We start from the raw sequence: 20,573 nt of genomic DNA on the forward strand, positions 1-20,573 counted from the left end.
CAGCGCCCCCTACCCTATCTTATAAAAAGCATTATTCAAAATGGGTTTGCATGACTCACTAAAGAAGATAAGAACAATAAAATTTCAAAACAGTAACAATTAATTTCACAACTATTCAAAATCAAATTAAAACATTTTAGCTGAAATGTTTTCAACAAAACAGATGAACTTGATCCAGTGGTACCAGCTCTTCAAAGTTTGGGGAAAAAATTCCGATTGTTTCCACCAAGCTTGCCAGCATGGTGCCAGAGCTTAGTCTATTGTAAATGAGTGCACAACACAGTTAAAGGGGCCCACCTCTAGCACCCCCCCTGCTGTCCCCTTGCCTCTTAGTGCCCCCCTAGGTAATCCCCCCCAGGGGTGGTACTGCCCACTTTTGGAACTACTGTGCTACCATCCACACTATCAGAATGAGAGTGGCTCCAAAGAAAATCTAAGCACATACATGACAATTTACTCAAAAGCTATCGAGCATGCTTCAGGGTGGCCATCGACTGTTGCTTGTAACCCTAATAACAAATTATGCATGTATGCTTCAATGCACCTGATGAAGTGCGCTGGAATAAGTTTTGTTAGTCTATAACAAAGCTTCTTAAACTGTGGGTTGTGACCCCATAGGAATGTGGGCCCTGACCTGGATGGCCCAGGCTAGCCTGATCTCGCCAGATCTCAGAAGCTAAGCAGGGTCAGCCCTGGTTAGTATTTGGATGGGAGACCACCAAGGAATACCAGGGTTGCTGTGCAGAGGAAGGCACTGGCAAACCACCTCTGTTAGTCTCTTGCCATAAAAACCCCAAAAGGGGTCGCCATAAGTCGGCTGCGACTTGACGGCACTTTACACACACACATGACAATGTGGGGGCTGCGAAAAATTTGGCAACAGTAAAAGGTTTATAAATTTCTTTATGATTTATTATCAGTAAATGTTTGATTTGAATACCTATTTTATATACCTTTATACCCCGGGTTGCGTAAAAATTTCTCGGGCAAAAAGGGGTTGTGAGTGGAAAAAGTTTAAGATCTCACTGAATTCCTCTTTAATTTTGCTGCAACAAAATAAGAAACAGATACCCCTTTGGGTATCTGATAAGAAACAGATAAGAAACAAGATAAGAAATAAATTCCCCTTTGGAATGACCAGATTACTTCTGTTTGAGAAGGGGGCTACTTGGAAAAGATACAGCATCACAAGGAAACCCTTCTGTCTACACTTACATAAATATCGCCTCCTCTGCAGTCTTTATTTGCTCTTACACACACTGATTATGCAATGTGTCAAATACACAGCCCTAATTTCCTACCCCGCTTCCAGGCACACAAAAATACCCTGAATCCCTGATCATTTCCCCTTCCCCAACAACTTCACAATATAGTATGCCCTTCACACACAGCGTGGCCATTTCCCCCTTTCAGCGTCCCGCCTGTTCTTTTTCAGTGCCCAAACAATTTTGCCTCTTGGGCTGTCAAACCCCTTCATGTGCAGGAATCAACAGGGGAAAGCTTTCGATAGCACACACAAGGCACCTGCTAATGTGTGCCCATCAAATTGCCATTAAAGGCACAGCAACAGCGGCTGGTTGGGAATTTGGCAACCTTAGGACCCCCTCTGGAAGGGCTCCTCTTCGTCACCTGCCAGCATGGTATAGTGGTTAATAGGTATTCCATATTACTATATATGCCCTGCCATGAAAACCCAAAAAAGGGGTCGCCATAAATCGGCTGCGACTTGACGGCACTTTACACACACATTACTATGTATGGGTGTGAGAGCTGGACAATGAAGAAAGCTGATAGGAAGAAAGTCGATTCCTTTGAAATGTGGTGTTGGAGGAGAGTGTTACGGATACCTTGGACCACCCAAAAAACAAATCAGTGGGTTTTAGATCAAATCAAGCCTGAACTGACCCTAAAAGCTAAAATGACTAAACTGAGGCTGTCGTACTTTGGACGCATTATGAGAAGACAAGAGTCACTGGAAAAGACAATCATGCTAGGAAAAGTTGAAGGCAGCAGGAAAAGAGGAAGACCCAACAAGAGATGGATTGACTCTATAAAGGAAACCACGGCCTTCAATTTGCAAGATCTGAGCAAGGTTGTTAAGGATAGGACACTTTGGAGGACACTGATTCACAGGGTTGCCATGAGTTGGAAATGACTTGACGGCACTTAACACACACACACACACACACACACAGGGTTGTTGTTTTTTTGCAGGAGAGAACAGCTGCTTGTTCAAACTATCTCTAAGACCAGACTGTGGTGGGTGGGAAACAAAATGGTGTGAAGGAATGGATGGAGGACAGAGGTAGCCTTGTTCCTGAGCTCCCATACCAAAGAAGCAAGCAGCATGGTCTTCTCAGGATTACATACTGGAGGAGACCAAAGGAGGGGGCCTGGGTCACTCGGCATGGAAGCTGGGCAGCAAGATGGTACAGCTTCTCAGGCTGCCCACCAAAAACCCCTCTGGAAGGGTGCCTCTTCTTCACCTGCCAGCATAGTATAGTGGTTAAGAGTGGCAGACTCTAATCAGGAGAACCGGGTTCGATTCCCCACTCCTCCACATGAAGCCTGCTGGGTGAACTTGGGCCAGTCTAGGGTTGCCAACTCTGAGTTGAGAAATACCTGGAGATTTCTGGGGCGGAGCCTGAGGAGGGCAGGGTTTGGGGAGGGGAGGGATTTCAATGCCATAGAGTCCAGTTGCCCAAGTGGCCATTTTCTCCAGGTGAACTGATCTCTATTGGCTGGAGATCAGTTGTAATAGCAGGAGATCTCCAGCCACCACCTATTTCGCTCATTATTGTAACAGCACCCCCCTTTGTGTATACCACCTGGAGGTTGGCAACCCTAGGCCAGTCACAGTTGTCTCCGAACTGTCTCAGCCCCACCTACCTCACAAGGTGCCTGTTGTGGGGAGTGGGAGGGAAGGCGATTGTAAGCTGCTTTGAGACTCCTTAAAAAGGTAGAGAAAACCAACTCTTCTTCTTCACCTGCCTGCCTTCTCAACAGCACATTCACAACAAGGCAGAGCTCAGTTCTGAATCCACACCCTCTAACCCTGATTGCCCAGAAACAGTTGAAACCCCCAGTTCAAACAGCATGTATCGGAAACCGGTGGTTTGTGGGAGCCAGTGTGGTGTAGTGGTTAAGAGCAGTGGTTTGGAGTGGTGGACTCTGATCTGGAGACCCAGGTTTGATGCCCCACTCCTCCACATGAAGCCATCTGGGTGGCCTTGGGCTAGTCAGAGTTCTCTTTGAGCTCTCTCAGCCCCACCTACCTCCCAGGCTGTCTGTTGTGGGGAGGGGAAGGTGATTGTAAGCCGCTATGATTCTTCCTTAAGTGGTAGAGAAAGTCAGCATATAAAAACCAACTCTTCTTCTTCTTCTTGTGTTGTAGTTGGACCAGGCCATGAGGAGACCTGGGTTCAAAGCCCCACTCAGCTGTAAAATGCCCCGGGTGGCCTCTCTCGCTCTCAGCCTAGTCTATCTTACAGGGTTATTATGAGAAGTGAAGAACTGTGAGTGCCGTCTGACCTAAGAGCATTGCCCTCCACCACTCGCCCCCCATCACACATCCAGACAGAGAGAAGGGTCTCCAGGCAGGGGGAGAAGTAGGGTTGCCAGCTCCGGGTTGGGAAATACCTGGAGATTTTGGGGCTGGGGCCTGAGGAGGGCAGGGTTTGGAGAGGGACTTCAATGCCATAGAGTCCAATGGCCAAAGCAGCCCTTCTCTCCAGGGGAACTGATCTCTGGCGCCTGGAGATCAGTTGTAACAGAAGAAGAAGAAGAGTTGGTTTTTATATGCTGACTTTCTCTACCACTTAAGGAAGAATCAAACCGGCTCACTGTCACCTTCCCCTCCCCACAACAGACATCCTGTGAGGTAGGTAGGGCTGAGAGAGCTGTGACTAGCCCAAGGTCGCCCAGCTGGCTTCATGTGTTGGAGTGGAGAAACCAACCCAGTTCTCCGGATTAGCCTCCGCCGCTCATGTGGAGGAGTGGGGAATCAAACCCGGTTCTCCAGATCAGAGCCCACCGCTCCAAACCACTGCTCTTAACCACTACACCGCGCTGGCTCCCATAGCGGGAGATCTCCAGCCACCACCTGGAGGTTGGTAACCCTAGGGACAAGCAAGGAGCTACCTCTTCCTCCTTGCCCCTGTACCCCAGACCACCCTCTCTCCTACCTGCTGCAGTGGGCCAGCGGTACTCCGTTGCCATCCCTTGCAGCTGCCGGGGTCCTGCCATCAGGCCTCTTCCATATGCCTGACCGTTCCTCTCCTCTCCAGCCTGTCAGGGTTGGTTCCTCATTTGCCAGGGGCTCTGCCCTGTGACTGACAGGCAGCAAGGCCCTGCAGTCTCACTGGGGACAAAGGTGCTGACCTTACCACTACACCACCTTGCAGCCACAGCTGCCTCCATGGGGCCGGCCTCATTCCTCCCTCGGACCTCCCTCCCCGTCAGCAATCTCTCAGAGGGCCAGAAGAAGCAAAATGGGCGGAGGGGGGGACGACGACGACGACATTTCTATAGGGTTGCCAGGTCCCTCTTCACTACTGGTGGGAGGTTTTTGGGGCGGAGCCTGAGGAAGGCGGGGTTTGGGGAGGGACTTCGATGTCATAGAGTCCAATTGCCAAAGTGGCCATTTTCTCCAGGCGAGCCGATCTCTATCGGCTGGAGTCTGGGGATCAGTTGTAATAGCAGGAGATCTCCTGCTACTACCTGGAGTTAGACAGTGTAATTCTGAGATTGTTACGGTATGAGCTGCTACACATTTCTTACCCTTCGTGGGATTTGTAACCTGTAATAATACACTTTTCCAGTATGGATTAATGCACACTTCTTACCCTTTGTGAGATTTGTAACCTGCAACTCCTTGCTGGTGAATATGTAGAGTTATAAGAAGATTACCGGTTGAAGGACTGATGAAGAATTTATAATTAAGAATTTGAAACGGCCGTATCCTCACTTGGGCTTCTTTGAAAAAACTACATGGCATTAACTTACTCCATTACATAAGTATTTTAACATTGAGACCTTTTCTGAGACTTTCCTTGAAACTCTTTGTGAGTTTCAACCCTCAGCACACAGCAGATGAGAAAGACAGGGATTTGTATCTGTCATACAACAGATACAGATAACAAAATATGTGTGCATAATAAGTTTTAAAGTTAGAGTGAAGTTACAAATGTGAGATAATATTAGACTGAACGGAATATGTGGTTAAGGGCTGATGGTAAATAGGATAGAATTCAAAAGAAGCATAAGAAGTATAAGAAGACAATTGTTTTAGAGTATAATAGTTTCTAAGTATGAATGAGTTTTAAGTAAGATATGAAGACTAAGAAGTTAAGATAAAATAGAGATATGTTAGACAGAGTTGTAACTTAAGTGAATGGTTAACAAATATAAATATAAGTACTTTAGGACCGAAAGGTATAGAGATTAACTCTGGGGGTAGGACGGGGAGGGTGAATTATCTTGGACACGGATCATGACTTGTCGATATTGCTTTATCTTCTCCCCCCCCCATTTTTTTCCTTTCCCTTTTTATTCTGTACCCCATAAAATTCAATAAATAAATTATTTAAACAAGAAAGAAAAAGAGAAAGACAGGAATTTGGCCTCTAAGACGAAGCTTCATTTCTCAGAAGGAGAAAAGATCTTCCCGGAAGGAACGCAGACATGTGTACAGGCGTGAGGTGATTTTGAATTTCCGATCCCTGCTGTTTCAGCTAGGCTTGCCAACTCTGGGTTAACCAGGCAACAGAACTGTTCATTCTTTTAAATACAGATTATTGTGAGTTTCTTGTGTCATCTGAGAAAAGGCATTCCCGTTCTCTCTGACAAAGAATGGAATCCCTCTACAATGACACCACCCATACCCACTGATTCTGTACGATTTGAACACATGAAGCTGCCTTCTACTGAACCAGACCCTGGGTCCATCGAAGTCAGTATTGTCTACTCAGACCGGCAGCGGCTCTCCAGGGTCTCAGGCAGGGGTCTTTCACATCACCTACCTGCCTAGTCCCTTGAACTGGAGATGCCGGGGCTTGAACCTGGGACCTTCTGCATGCCAAGCAGATGCTCTACCACTGAGCCACGGCCCCTCCCCTATGATGATGCAGCAGATACCATAAAAAGAGGCATTCTGTCTCACAAAGGGAGGAATGCCTGAAAGGACACTGCCCATTGTGTGGCAATGCATGCGGTTGTATATGGGAAGAGGCATTCCCATTCTCTCATACAAATGAGGGAAAGCTTCAAATGGACGCTATCCACACCCTTTGGCATTACATGGCGATACAATCACGTGTCACAGCAGGCGCCAATGGAGAAGAGGCATTCCCCACTCTCACTCCCAGAGGGAGAAAAGCCTCTTCTAAGATGGTGTTTGCTACAATATAGGCAGGTATAGTCTGAAATCAAAGAACAAACCCTTTCTTCTTTAGGACCACTGTTTTCACTCATACGCAAATGTAAAAACGTAAAACGCATTTACATTCCTGTGATTAATTGTCTCAGATTTCTTCTGCTGGAGGATGGTTCCCCGTGTATACCCAAGACACGCCTTCTTTCTCCATGCCATTTCATCCCTAACAACAGCCATTCCCTGTTCGGCACTCAGTCCTTACAGAGTAGATTACAAATAGAATCTTGTCAAGGGAACCAACATTTTTTTTTTTAGCTACTCTTAAACCACCTTAGCTGACATTGCTTTACTAGGCTGATAACTGCACACATCGTATAGGAGACATATATAAACCAGTATTACAACTAGAGTCAATCTTACCAGATCTTTGAGTAATTGGTAATGTATTACACAACCTATATACATGCCTGGTTTGATTTAAACTTTGCATATGTATATATTTCTGTAAACATGTGCAGGTTTTACATGGGTTTCAATTGACCACTGATGAAGGCCAAATAGGCCGAAACGCATCTGGCATGTGGTTACAGATATCAACCTTAGGAAATGCCATTGTGCTATTTTAATGTGTTTAAATAATTTTAATCTTGACATAGCACTTCTAATAAATTATATTTTCATTATACACACACACACACACATTTCATTCTACCAAACCTTGGGTACCCAGCTTCAAGGATAACTTTTCCATCTGATTCTGAAGCGATTTTCAATGCAAGGCAGGAATCTGCTTCTTCCCCCTTCTGTTTTATAGAGCAGTGGCCAAAGACCGTCACGTTTGGCCAAGAGACCAGAGAAAACAAGAGGCCGGCCACTCCATGGCCCCTTACCACCCACCCACCCTGTGCCTTCTTCTCAACCCCTAGCCAATCCTCCCCTGAAATTTCCCCTTTCTTGGGCAGAGTTTTCCTTCCTCTCTGTCTAGCCCCGCAGTTCACTTTCACATTCCTGTAACACCAGCTATATTTGGGGAACTACAGCAAAGGGGTGGACCCCTCTTTGCCTAGGGTTGCCAACAGGCCTGGACAAAAATGGCCTGCCCTTTTAGTAGAGGCCTGTTGTGTGGAAATTGGAAGGTTTTCGTGGCATGGGAGCAAACAGCATCACCAAGGACATAAGTACACCAAGTACCAAATACATAGGGTTGCCAACCTCCAGGTAATAGCTGGAGATCGCCTGCTATTACTACTGATCTCCAGCCGATAGCAATCAGATCACCTGGAGAAAATGGCCGCTTTGGCCATTGGACTCTATGACATTGAAGTCCCTCCCCTACCCAAACCCCGCCCTCCTCAGGCTCCACCCAAAAATCCTCCCGTCGGTGCGAAGAGGGATCTGGCAACCCTACAAATACAGTGTTCTGTATGGAGGAAGCAGGTCAATTGTGGAGAGTCTGACCTAACCTTGCGGTGAGGCTCATGCTTGCTATGGCCTGCTCAACCTGTATATGTATAAAGGTGCAGATTGTTTCTGGACACCCAAAGACCGGCTAGCATGGTTCCTCTCCCCGCCGCATGTCATCCTCACAACAGCCCTGTGAGGCAGGTTAGGCTGAAAGAGTATGATTTCCCCAACCAGCAACGTGCAGTAAAACTAGCATGCACTTTTCTTAAAGGGAAAGTACTATTTTCCTTGCACATTACTAATACAAACATGAGCCGCAACCTACGCATACTAGGGAGTCTGCTAACTCTGCCTGGGGGCAGCACAAGCAAGCTTCACAGTTGTGTAGAGATTTGAACCCAGATCCGATGCTTTAACCGCTGTACCATACTGGCTCATCTTGCCCCTTCCCCTTCCCACCCCCACTCATTGCATTTGTTTCTCCCTTCCATGTCCCCTGACCAGGGCAATTCCTACCAGATATCTCCATAAAATCGTCAAGGTTTGGCTGCAGCGGGGCCAGGTCGGGCTGGATCATGTCGGCGTTGCCAGTATAGGCTGAAAAAAGAGGGGGGAAATCAAAAGATTTGGGGGGGAAATTCCATTTAGCAGTCATAGTTATTTCTGTATTAAGAACACCATTGCTAGGCTAACATGTAAGCTAACATCTGTTTCTAGGTGTAGCCTCTGGGTGACCCCAGAACTTGGTTGCCAGTATGCTTTGCCCACTTGTACCAAATACAAGTGGAAGAGAACCATGCCACATGTCCTTTTATAGGTCAAGCCCCAGATATTTGCTGCCAGATGTCTCCCAAAGGTCATTAGTCTACTCCCTTATGCCTTAGAACATAAGAAAAGCCCTGCTGGATCAGACCAAGGCCCATCAAGTCCAGCAGTCTGTTCACACAGTGGCCAACCAGGTGCCTCTGGGAAGCCCACAAACAAGACGACTGCAGCAGCATTGTCCTGCCTGGGTTCTACAGCACCTAATATCATAGGCATGCTCCTCTGATCCTGGAGAAACTATTCTACTGTTATGCTTCATGTTATGAACATTCAGTGGGTGCAGATTATGAACTCTGGACATCAGGGCCCTGCGTGATCTGAAACTTTTCTGCGGGGCCTGCAAGACAGAGCTTTTCCACCAGGCCTACAATTGAGGACAGCCGCTTATATTTGCTCATATTATTTACACCATCTACTAGCCTCCCCCCACCCTCTTTTCCCCTTAGTGGGAACAACAAAAGCAAAGGGGTTACCACCTGTACAGTCCCCTACAGCTTTTAGATTTGTGCGCCACAATTTTAGGTTTTTTAGAATTTTATTGATGGTTTTATTATGGATTTTACTGTATATTTATATTGTATATTGTTGTATTTTTAAATGATGTTACTCGCCCTGAGTTGGCTTGCTGAAAAGGGCGGGTTATAAGTCTAATAAATAAATAAATAAATAAATAAATCTAGACCTCAGAGTATGGTAGACTCATAAGAACATAAGGAAAGCCATGCTGGATCCGACCAAGGTCCATCAAGTCCAGCAGTCTGTTCACAAAGTGGCCAACCAGATGCCTCTAGGAAGACCACAAACAAGACGACTGCGGCAGCACCATCCTGCCTGTGTTCCACAGCACCTAATATAATAGGCATGCTCCTCTGATACTGTAGATAATAGGTATGCATCATGACTGGTATTCATTTTGACTAGTAGCCATGGATAGCCCTCTCCTCCATGAACATGTCCACTCCCCTCTTAAAGCCTTCCAAGCTGGCAGCCCTCACCACATCCTGGGGGAGGGAGTTCCACAATTTAACTACCCAGGGCACAAAGAGAACTATTGAATCATCAAGGATCCATGTATGACTCTCAAGGGAGGTTCTACCGGACAAATGTTGCTTTCTTGTACTGAGGGACAGGAGCAGAAGAACCCATCATCTCCTTTCCCTGTGAGACTCATTGCCGCTGGATGTCGCAGCCTCCTTTGTTCAGATACACACAGCATCCCTCTCGGAGGATGAGGTGTCAGGGATGCATCCTGCTCGGATGCCATCGGCTTCCCAGGGGCACCCGGGTTGCCATAGAGACAGTCAAGCGAAACAGAGCTCCTAGCCTGGTCCTGAACAGGGGCAGGTCCCCTACAGGATGAACCACAGCCCCCCCAAGTGACCATCAGGACCTACTTTCTTCTGTCAGTGGCTGAGGAGGACAGGGGGGCTGGGTCATGGTGAAAAGGGTGTCAGAGATGTCCGATAGGAAGCTGTCCAGATCAAAGAGCTGTCTCCCTTCAGGTTCCTCCTCCTTGTCTCTCAGCAGCATGGGGACCACGTTGGAGAACAGCTGGTCGCACCAATTTTCCAGCGGCTTCCAGTTCCTGTCATCCTGAACAGGAAAGAGGGCGGGCTGCTCAGAGGCGATTTGGCAAGGCACAGCCCAGGTGGATCCCTGCCTTGTTTGGGCAGTGGACCCCCACACACACAAGGCCGGATCCTGCCAACCTGAGAGTTGCCGTTCCCTTTTGCGGCTTCCAAACGCCACTCACCTGCATTGGGCTGAGGGCCTCCCAATCTCGGCTGGATTTGCGGAGCTGCAAGAAGAATACCATATGAAGGTTGAGTTGGCATAGGGGAAGCCAAGATGGGTGGATGGCAATGCAAAAACCAGGGCTGGAGGAATTTAACTGGTTTTTTAAAATGGCTCTCTTGGCCAATGGCTCTCGAGGCAATTTGCCAAAACAAATTAAACTAAGATTGTAAGCCGTTATCAAAAAAATAATAGATGCAAAGCCTGATTAAAAAAAAACTTTAAAGATGGTCAAAGCGGGAGGGGGAATTAGTCAAATTCCTAAATAAACAGAAGTCTATGGGTTGGATTGGGAGAGCCAGCATGGTGTAGTGGTTAAGGTGTCGGCTAGGATCTGGGAAACCCAGGTTTGAATCCCCACTCGTGCCATGGATGCTTGCTGGGTGACCTTTGACCAGTCACAGAACCCTCAGCCTCAACCCTGGCAAGTATTTGGAAGGGAGACCTGCAAGGGTGACCAGGGTTGCGATGAGGAGGCAGGCAAAGGCAAACCACCACTGAATGTCTCTTGCCTTGATGCATCCTCTTTGACCATCCAAAAAAGGCTATGCTGAGAATTATGGAACCTATATATACAAAAGGCATGCAGGACAGGGGCTGTAGTACAGAGGGGAATCGGGAGAGACCAAGTGAAAAAGCCAGCTGGATCCAACCCTTACGAGGGTTGGGGAGGGGCTGTGGCTCAGTTTGTAGAGCATCTGCTTGGCATGCAGAAGGTCCCAGGTTCAATCCCCGGCATCTCCAGTTCAAGGGACTAGGCAGGTAGGTGATGTGAAAGACCCCTGCCTGAGACCCTGGAGAGCCGCTGCCACAGTCAGAGTAGACAATACTGACTTTGATGGACCAAAGGTCTTATTCAGTATAAGGCAACTTCATGTGTTCATATGAGGGAGGGGGGAATGAGAGTAGGGTTGCCAGCTCCAGGTTGGGAAATGCCTGGAGATTTGGGGGGTGGAGCCTGAGGAGGGTGGAGTTTGTGGAGGGGAGGGACTTCTATGCCAAAGTGGCCATTTTCTCCAGGGGAACTGATCTCTATCGGCTGGAGATCAGTTGTAGTAGCAGGAGATCTCCTGCTAGTACTGGAGATTGGCAACCCTAGGCGAGCAGCAGATTCGGACATGGTGGGCTCAAGCGGCTCTTAAGCTGTGGTCAGGAAGGCCAACAGTGGTCCCTGATATCTGACGTTTTGAACACTGGAAACTGGGCAGCCCACACAGACACTGCATCAACCACTAGGTGGAACTGCTGCTCATCTCAGGCTTTGGCTGTGGCTTATGGCTCCCTGTGGTTCTCTGGCATCACCTGCCTCACCTTGGAACATGGATGCCAAATTTTCAACACTGAGCTCTGAATGCATTTGGGTCTGGCTAATCAGGGATCCTTCATCAGTTATCTTTGGCTTTGCACCTCAGGGACTAGCTAATCAGGGACCCTTGACCAGTTATCTTTGGGTTTGCATCTCAGGGGCTGGCTAATCAGGGATCCTCTTGGGATTCACATCTCAGAGGTAAGGTAGGAAAAGGGTGGGAGGGCATAAGGGGCAAAACCTGACCCGCTTCTTGTAGTAGATGCGCCACTTGTGATACTCCTTCATCACCACCTCGATCCGTCTCTTCCAATACTTCCCCTCAAGCACGACAGCCTGTCAAAGGAAGAACAACCAGTGTAGGAAGATTTCCAAACAGGAACACCCCCCAGTATCCTGATTAGATTCAGTCAAGACTCATCACATACCTATTGTTAGCTTTCAAGTTGCAACGAGATTTTCCCTAAGAAGGGTGTTAAATAAAGGAGACACACCTGCACCTTGCCTCACTGGACTCTTGAAACAGCTTCACAAGCAGTTCTTGGAGAATCACTTGCCCATTTCAGTGCACCCAATTCTAACAAGAGCCAGCATGGTGTAGTGTTTAAGAACAGTTGTTCACAGTGGTGGAGTCTGATCTGGAGAACCGGGTTTGATTCCCCACTCCTCCACACGAGCAGCGGAGGCTAATCGGGTGAACCAGGTTGGTTTCCCCACTCCTACACATGAAGCCAGCTGGGTGACCTTGGGCTAGTCATAGCTCTCTAAGAGCTCTCTCAGTCCCACCTACCTCACAGGCAGGGCCGGTGCTACCATTAGGTGAACTAGGGCACAGACCTCAGAGGGGTGCAGCACTGGCCTGAGGGGCACAGTTTTAAACAGATTAGTGTCTTGAAACAAATGCAACTGAAAATTTATATTTTTTTACTTTAAGATAAGTACCGCAACAGCGCTATGGAATATAATTAATTATAACGTCTTATAAAAAGTTTTGTGCTTTTCTTTTTTCTACAAGACATCTGTTTTCGAAAATTGGTTAGCAATGGGGGTGGAGGTACAAGTAGTTAGCCTTGCCTAGGGCGCAAAAATGACTGGCACCGGCCCTGCTCACAAAGTGTCTGTTGTGGGGAGGAGAAGGTAAGGTGATTGTAAGCTGGTTTGATTCTTCCTTAAGTGGTAGAGAAAGTCGGCATATAAAAACCAACTCTTCCTCCTCTTCTTCATGTGTGTATGTGTGTGAGTGTGAGAAAACCAGCCTATGCTAGATGGGGCCATTCCCTATAGCAGGACTAGAAAGGGTGTGCATTTTCTTACATCTCTCATCTGAGAGCACTGGATTATGGGAGATATAGAAATATGGGACCAGTGTTTCCACAATCCTCGTTGTGCTTTTGGTTGGGCACCCCAGCACCATGCCAGAGGTGACTTCTTGGACGCATCTCGGATTAAGGTATATCTTCATAACCAAAATACGTATAGCAGGCATGGTAGGGAAAAGCGCATGAAAGCCCCCTGGTGGTGCATGCCCACTGCTACATGCCATATGTAGCTTTCAGCATGGGAACCACTCCACCATCCGCCAGAGAGTCTCGTGGCCTGGAGAAGCCAGAGCCTGCCCCATAAAAGAAATAAAATTAGCATCCTTTCCAGAGACCAAGGCAAGGAAACTGACATGCTGCTAAACATTCCCTCCTGGGTTTCCTGAGGGATGTGGATGAGTTTGGAGTACTTACTTCTGGTTTCCTGTGCTCATCTGAGCCATCCAGAGGGGTGACAAATCCACACACAGGGCTCTTCCGGCGTTCCACATCTGCAAACAAGAATCCAACTCGGTTTGTTTTGAATGCCCAGTTAAGTAAAAGGTTCATTCCAGGCTTCTTGGTTTTCTCTCAGTTGAAAGGGGAGGGGGGTGGCCACCAAAGAAATAATTTGCCTTCTTTTTGCCATCAAGTCACATCTGACTTATGGCGACCCCTGGTGGGGTTTTCCAAGGCAAGGGATGTTCGGAGATGGTTTGGTGTTGCCTGCCTCCACGTCATGACCCTGGTGTTCCTTGGAGGTCTCCCATCCAAATACTTGCCAGGGGCGACCCTGTTTAGTTTCTGAGATCTGAGGAGATCAGGCTAGCCTGGAGCTATCCAGGTCAGGGCTTACGGGGCCAAAAAAACCTTGGCCCAACCCTAGATGCCCCCTTCCACAGTAGAATCAGTGCACCACCGCCTCCAGGAGATCAGTCCCCAAAGTCAATCCCCATCTATAAAATCCTCTTTCTGCTTTCCCCACCATTGCTGCACCCCTGCTCATTGCTGTATTCTTCCGACAGACAACCACACCAAAAAATTGCAAGAAGAAGAGGTTGAGGAAGAGGAGAAGAAGATGAGTTGGTTTTTATATGTCTACCACTTAAGGGAGACTCAAACCGGCTTACAATCACCTTCCCTTCCCCACAACAGACACCCTGTGAGGTAGGTGGGGCTGAGAGAGCTGTGAGTAGCCCAAAGTCACCCAGATGGCTTCATGTGTAGGAGTGGGGAAACAAATCCAGTTCACCAGATTAGCCTCGGCTGCTCATGTGGAGGAGTGGGGAATCAAACCCAGTTCTCCAGATCAGACTCCACCACTCCAAACCACTGCTCTTAACCACTACACCATGCTGAACTTTACATGCTTGCCAAGAGTATCCATGGTTTCCTTTTTTAAATCAACAGGTTCAGAGCTTTGACAGGAGTAATCAATCTGGACAGGTCATGTTTACAAACTGCCTTTAAAATTATCACTAGGTTTAAGATTTAGCATGTCATTCAGTCTTTCTACGACTATTATTTAAGTGGTAAATAAATTATTCAATAAGGTTGAATGAAACTTAAAAGAGAATTTATAGAGAATTTATAAGATATACGTATGTTTAAGATATTTAATAGAAGATATATTAGATTTTCTCAAGTTTAGCTGATGTGGAGGCTCAGAGGATGAAACATATTTCTGTTCATTTTAGAGAATCTTGAGATGGAGTAATGTTTTGAATGACATAATATTTAGTAATATCTTTTCTTTCCTTTTAAATTTAATCTGTGTGGAAGCCTGGAGGATGAGTGTCCTTTATCTTATTTTTCCCTTCCCCCCTTTTTTCCTATCTGCATCCCTCTGATATAAAATAATTTTTTTTAAAAAAGATTAAGCGTGCATAAAGACTTTCTGGGAAAGTCTCTTGCACAGACTTTAATTAAACTGAATAGCCGTCTAATGCAAGGGGTCAGCAACCGTTTATAATTCAAAAGCCAAAGTACGTCAAAAGTCAGAGTGAGAGAGAGCTCAGCAAAGAGGGGGCATAAGAACCTCTGTTTGCATAACTGAAAAATATACAACTTAACGTCACCGATAATTGAGATGTTAGTTAATGATTCGTAGAGTTTCAGCAGCCCAAACACTGGTTGTTGTGCGTCCTTTATTAGGAAGTGGCACACACGAGGTCTCACGATAAGTCATAAATACACACAGGAGCACCGTGCATAATTGTTTTAGTGCCCTGCAATCACAAATATAATTCAGATAGATGAGCCAACCTCATGAAATAACATTCACAAAATCATGATGTATGTATGCCAAAATATAATATATCCAGCCAATACATACAACCATCATAGAATAAACACATACGCTAATATCAACTATGATCCTAAATAACTATCTGCTATCTGCTATCCTAAATAACTGTCTGCACTGGGCTGACTTTATGTGGAATTGTTCTGTAACTTTAGGATTTTCATTGTATAGCAGATAGTTATTTAGGATCATAGTTGATATTAGTGTATGTGTTTATTATATGATTGTTTTATGTATTAGTTGGATATATTATATTTTGGCATACATAAATCATGATTTTGTGAATGTTTTTTCATGAGGTTGGCTCATCTATGTGAATTATATTTGTGACTGTAGTACATTGTACATAGAGGTGGTGTGGTTGTTTTAGTGCCCTGGCATAAATGTATGCGTGGTTCACACCTGGATTACCGGCAATTGTTCCCTTCTCTCCCTTCCCTTTCTGAAAAGTATCTCCAAGAAGCCAGTAGTCCCCTGTGCAAGCACCAGGTCATTACTGACCCATAGGGTGATGCCACGTCACGACATTTATTGGGCACCCTATGTTTAGGGGGTGGTTTGCCATTGCCTTCCTCAGTCGTCTACACTTTACCCCCAGCAAGGTGGGTACTCACATCACAACGTTTACTAGGTAAACTATGTTTACGGGATGGTTTGCCCTTGCCTTCCCCAGCCGTCTACACTATATCCCCAGCAAGCTGGGTACTCATTTTACTGACCTCAGAAGGATGGAAGACTGAGCCAACCTTGAGCCGGCTACCTGAAACCGACTTCTGTCGGGATTGAACTCAGGTTGTGCGCAGAGCTTGGACTGCAGTAGAGCAGTTTACCACTCTGCACCACGGGACTCTTAAGCCCGTTAGTTTCATTAATACTTTGCCATCTATCCCTTCACATAAGGCTTATTCCAGCACTCCATCTAACCCTCCAAAATACCTTAACTTAAAGATTTCTTTTTCTTTTTCAAAGAGCCAAATTTGGTTCCATGCTGAGCCATAGGTTGCGGGTCCCTGCCTAGTAAATCAGCTCTGTGTTCTTGGGATGGCACTGGCAGTTTCCACTCATTGGACTGGAGAATTTGTTTCCTGGTGGATTGGGTCCTGGGTGTTTTTAAAAGACAGACATCAAGATTTCAGGACCAAAACAGGAAAAGGAGAAACTCTGAGCTTTGGGATTCAAATGCTGAAAATGCCACTAGTCTTTGGTTCTATGTGCAAGCGAAAGTCTGACCAGCTCTGATTGCAAAATCACAAAAAAAATCACAAAATCACACAAGGTTGGAAGAGACCACAAGGGTCATCCAGTCCAACCCCCTCCCATGCAGGATCCCACAATGAAAGCGCTCCCAACAGATGGTCATCCAACCTCTGCTTAAAGACCTCCAAAGACGGGGACTCCACCACCCTCCGAGGCAGCGCATTCCAAGCCCTTGCCCACGCCAGCCAGGTCCCAGAACTAGGGTTGCCAGCTCCGGGTCAGGAAATGCCTGGAGATTTTTGGGGTGGAGCCTGAGGAGGTCAGGGAGGGACTTCAATGCTATAGAGTCCACCTTCCAAATCAGCTATTGTCTCCAGGCGAACTGATCTTTGTCTCCTGGAGACCAACTGTAATAGTGGGAGATGTCCAGCCACCACCTGGAGATTGGCAACCCTACCCAGAACTCACATTGGATGTACCAGGCTCTCCAAATGGCATTGTTGAGACGGATTTTGTCCCGGCACAGCAGGCGCAGCCCCTTGAAATTCTTCCATTTGGGTGACACCAGATTGTCACTGAAAAATAAAGCAAAGAGGTAGGAATGAGGAGGCAGGTGGCGGATGGGGGGAGGCAGCGGAAGTAGGGTTGCAAGAAGCGGAGAAACCGAGTTGCCATACTTTTTCCCTAGAAAGGTTCCTGTGCCTTTTAAGAGCTTCAGAACTAGAAGCAAAAGACAGTCAGATCTTTCCCTTCAACTAAACCCTCAGTGCCAGTGTATGGGGGAAGAGGTATATCGACAGTTTTTAGCCAGGATAGCTGCACACAACCTCTAGCTTCTGAGGCTGTATACTCTGAGGGCCAAACAGTCCTAAAAACTGTTTCCTTAAGGTGACCAACCTCCAGGTACTAGGTGGAGATCTCCCGCTATTACAACTGATCTCCAGCCGATAGAGATCAGTTCACCTGGAGAAAGTGGCCACTTTGCCCACTGGACTCGATGGCATTGAAGTTCCTCCCCTCCCCAAACCCTGCCCTCCTCAGGCTCCGCCCCCAAAACCTCCCACCGGTGGTGAAGAGGGACCTGGCAACCCTATGTTTCCTGGGCTTAAGCCCCATTGAGTAGACCTGAGCAAGATTGTGAGCAGATCTGCTTAGGATGGCACCGTAAGGGACAGACGTAAGGATGGCACCGTAAGGATAGGGTTGCCAGCTCCGGGTTTAGTAAACACCTGGAGATGTTGGGGGTGGAGCCTGAGCTTGGAGTGTCTGGGGAGGGGAGGGACTTCAATGCCATAGAGTCCACCTTCCAAAGGACCGTTTTCTCCAGGCGAACTGATCTCTGTTGCCTGGAGATCAGTTGTAATAGTGGGATATCTCCAGCCATCACCTGGAGGTTGGCAACCCTACGTAAGGAAGGCCAGACGGATCAGGGCCAGGGTGCCCAGGAAGGAGGAGTTAATATTGCCCTGGATGAAAAATGGGATCCTTCCCTGCTGCCTCAGCACTGGTGGACAGGAGGGTGGAAGAAAGACTGTTTTAAGGAGCCATCTCCCCACTTTGTATATACAACATTTATTTATTTATTTTATTTAGAAAATGTGTACTGGTATGTTGTCTCTCCAGACCTATTCGAGGTGCCTCACATAGTAAAATGAAATGAAATCAAACAAAAAATGTATTGCAAGCAACAATTTTGCAAACAACCCAGCAGAGACAGCAATGAGCCCAAATCCAAGCTAGAAAATTCCCGGAGATTTGGGGGTGGAGCCTGGGGAACTGATCTCTGCACCGTGAGAGCCAGCGCCGTGTAGAGGTTAGGAGCGGTGGACTCTAATCTGGAGAACTGGGTTCGATTCCCAACTCCTACACACAAAGCCTGCTGGGTGACCTTGGGCTAGTCACAGTTCTCTCTGAACTCTCTCAGCTCCACCTACCTCACAAGGTGTCTGTTGTGGGGAGAGGAAGGGAAGGAGATTGTAAGCCGGTTTGATTCTCCTTAAAAGGTAGAGAAAGCTGGCATATGAAAACGAACTCTTCTTCTTCAGTCTGGAGATCTGTTGATATTCTGGAGAACTCCAGGCCTCACCTGGTGGTTGGCAACCCTAATATCTGTAGAAGAATCTATTGCCAAGTTAGAATCTCAACCCCGATCTCTCAGGTTGGGGCTGAGCTCTATAATCAGCGACTCCCTGGATAAAAAGGTTCCTTAAAACAGCTGCCTAAAGGAGCATATTAATTCCAGGCAGGGTTCACCAGCTCAGAGGCTTCCTTCCCACTCTGTATCCTGGGAGCCAGAGAGAGCCGGGCGGCTGTTTGCTCTGCGTTGATGCAGCAGTGGCGTGATTGGGGCTGTGCTCATTTCGCTAATCTGTGTGTACAGACCCGCACTCAGACCCGTCCCCCCTTGTCTTCTGGATGAAAAAGCAGATAAACACCAGCTGGGGTGGAAAGTCCTGGAAAACAGAGCCGAAGCTCCTAAAAATCTGCGTAGACCTTCCTGGTCAGATGAAAAGGGTACTGCGGACAATCTTTCCAGGAAAATCCTTGCCACAATTGACACCCCCCATTTCCATCTTTCGGAGGTGCCTTGTCAATGTTTCATTGGTTTATGTTGCTAGGGTTGCCAGTTTGCAGGTGGGGCCTGGAGATCTCCCAGAATTATAACTGATCTCCAGACTAGAGTTCAGTTCCTCTGGAGAAAATAGCTGCTTTGGAGGGTGGACTCTATGGCATTGTAACCCACTGAGGTCCCTCTCTTCCCCTAGCCCTCCCCTCCCGAGGCTCCCCCCCCCAAATCTCCAGGAATTTCCCAGCCAGGAGCTGGTAACCCTGATCCCTTCCCAGTAGGGTTGCCAACCTCCATATACTAGCTGGAGATCTCCTGCTATTACAACTGATCTCCAGCTGATAGAGATCAGTTCAGGGGGAGAAAACGGCCGCTTTGGCAATTGGATTCTATGGCATTGAACTTCCCTCCCCTCCCCAAACCCCTCCCTCTTCAGGCTGTGCCCCAAAAACCTCCCGCCGGTGGTGAAGAGGGACCAGGCAACCCTACTCCCCAGAGTCTCTAGAAGACAAATGGGAAATGCTATGTCTTGATCTGTGTGAGTTGGTTTTCGGTAGACCTTGTGACCTAACTGCAAGTTTGTTTTACAGATGACAAGGGTATCAAGAAATGGGAGTTTACCCTCAATTTCCTTTTCCATGGTAAACTGAATGTTTGGATGGATATTATTAAGATGGTTTAGAAAGTCCATTAATTTTGCTTACTTACACAAAAACTCCAACCACCACCCCCGGCAGAAAAGAGGAATAATCAAAACATTAATGGCCTACGTCTTGACTCTACCACCCATGTGTGGGTGAACACATGTGCGTGAACACCACAGCAGCATACTGAGGGTTGCTAACTGCTGGTTGGGAAATACTTGGAGATTTGGGGGTGGAATCTGGGGAGGGTGGGGTTTGGTGAGAGACGTCTGCAGGGCATAATGCCATAGAGTCCACCCTCCGAAGTTGCCATTTTCTCCAGGTGAACAAATCTCCGTCATCTGGAGGTCAGTTCTAATTCTGGGAGATCTCCAGGTCCTACCTGGAGGCTGGCAACCCTACCTACAATGCATAGCTTGTTTCACATCCAACTAGAGCCTCGACTGAACTGTGAAGAGCTAGCAGAGTTCTATTTTTCTAGTGTATTTTTAACAAACAAAGAAGCAACCCCTCTTGGCTTTTAAATCCACACAGGAGCGACTATTTCAGATTTACGAAGTCTGGCCTTCAGCAATGGCGTGGGGAGGTGGGGAGACAGGCAAGGAGCCTGTTAGGAAGAAGGGGGTGTGTGTTACAAAGCAGGCCCGCCTCTTCCCCTGTGAAACGATGGAGGGGGGGTGCTTTTTGTTTTAAAAACATTTCTCCCACCCGTGTCCACCATCCTGGGCTTTCGAGACAGCTCACAACTCTGTTTAAACACACTATAAAACAGCCCAGGAAACAAGCACACGCAGCCTAAAAGCTCAAGAGCCCAACACGGCAGAGAAGAAGCAGTTGCCAAAGTGAATACGACAGTGAACA

At 47.2% G+C, this 20,573-nt stretch overlaps 1 protein-coding gene across 1 annotated transcript in view; it reads right to left on the bottom strand.

The window, feature by feature from the left end:
* MLXIPL (MLX interacting protein like) overlaps positions 1–20,573 on the bottom strand; it is a 39,169-nt gene that overhangs the window by 11,555 nt on the left and 7,041 nt on the right. Inside the window, exons 2-7 of the mRNA XM_056865577.1 lie at positions 16,971–17,077; positions 13,436–13,512; positions 11,949–12,038; positions 10,356–10,400; positions 9,997–10,195; positions 8,294–8,374 (exon numbers count right to left, since the gene is read on the bottom strand). Coding sequence (XP_056721555.1) covers positions 8,294–8,374; positions 9,997–10,195; positions 10,356–10,400; positions 11,949–12,038; positions 13,436–13,512; positions 16,971–17,077 — 599 coding nt within the window. The remainder of the gene's footprint in view (positions 1–8,293; positions 8,375–9,996; positions 10,196–10,355; positions 10,401–11,948; positions 12,039–13,435; positions 13,513–16,970; positions 17,078–20,573) is intronic.

Source organism: Euleptes europaea, chromosome 19, assembly GCF_029931775.1.
Source record: "Euleptes europaea isolate rEulEur1 chromosome 19, rEulEur1.hap1, whole genome shotgun sequence".
Lineage (NCBI taxonomy): Eukaryota > Metazoa > Chordata > Lepidosauria > Squamata > Sphaerodactylidae > Euleptes > Euleptes europaea.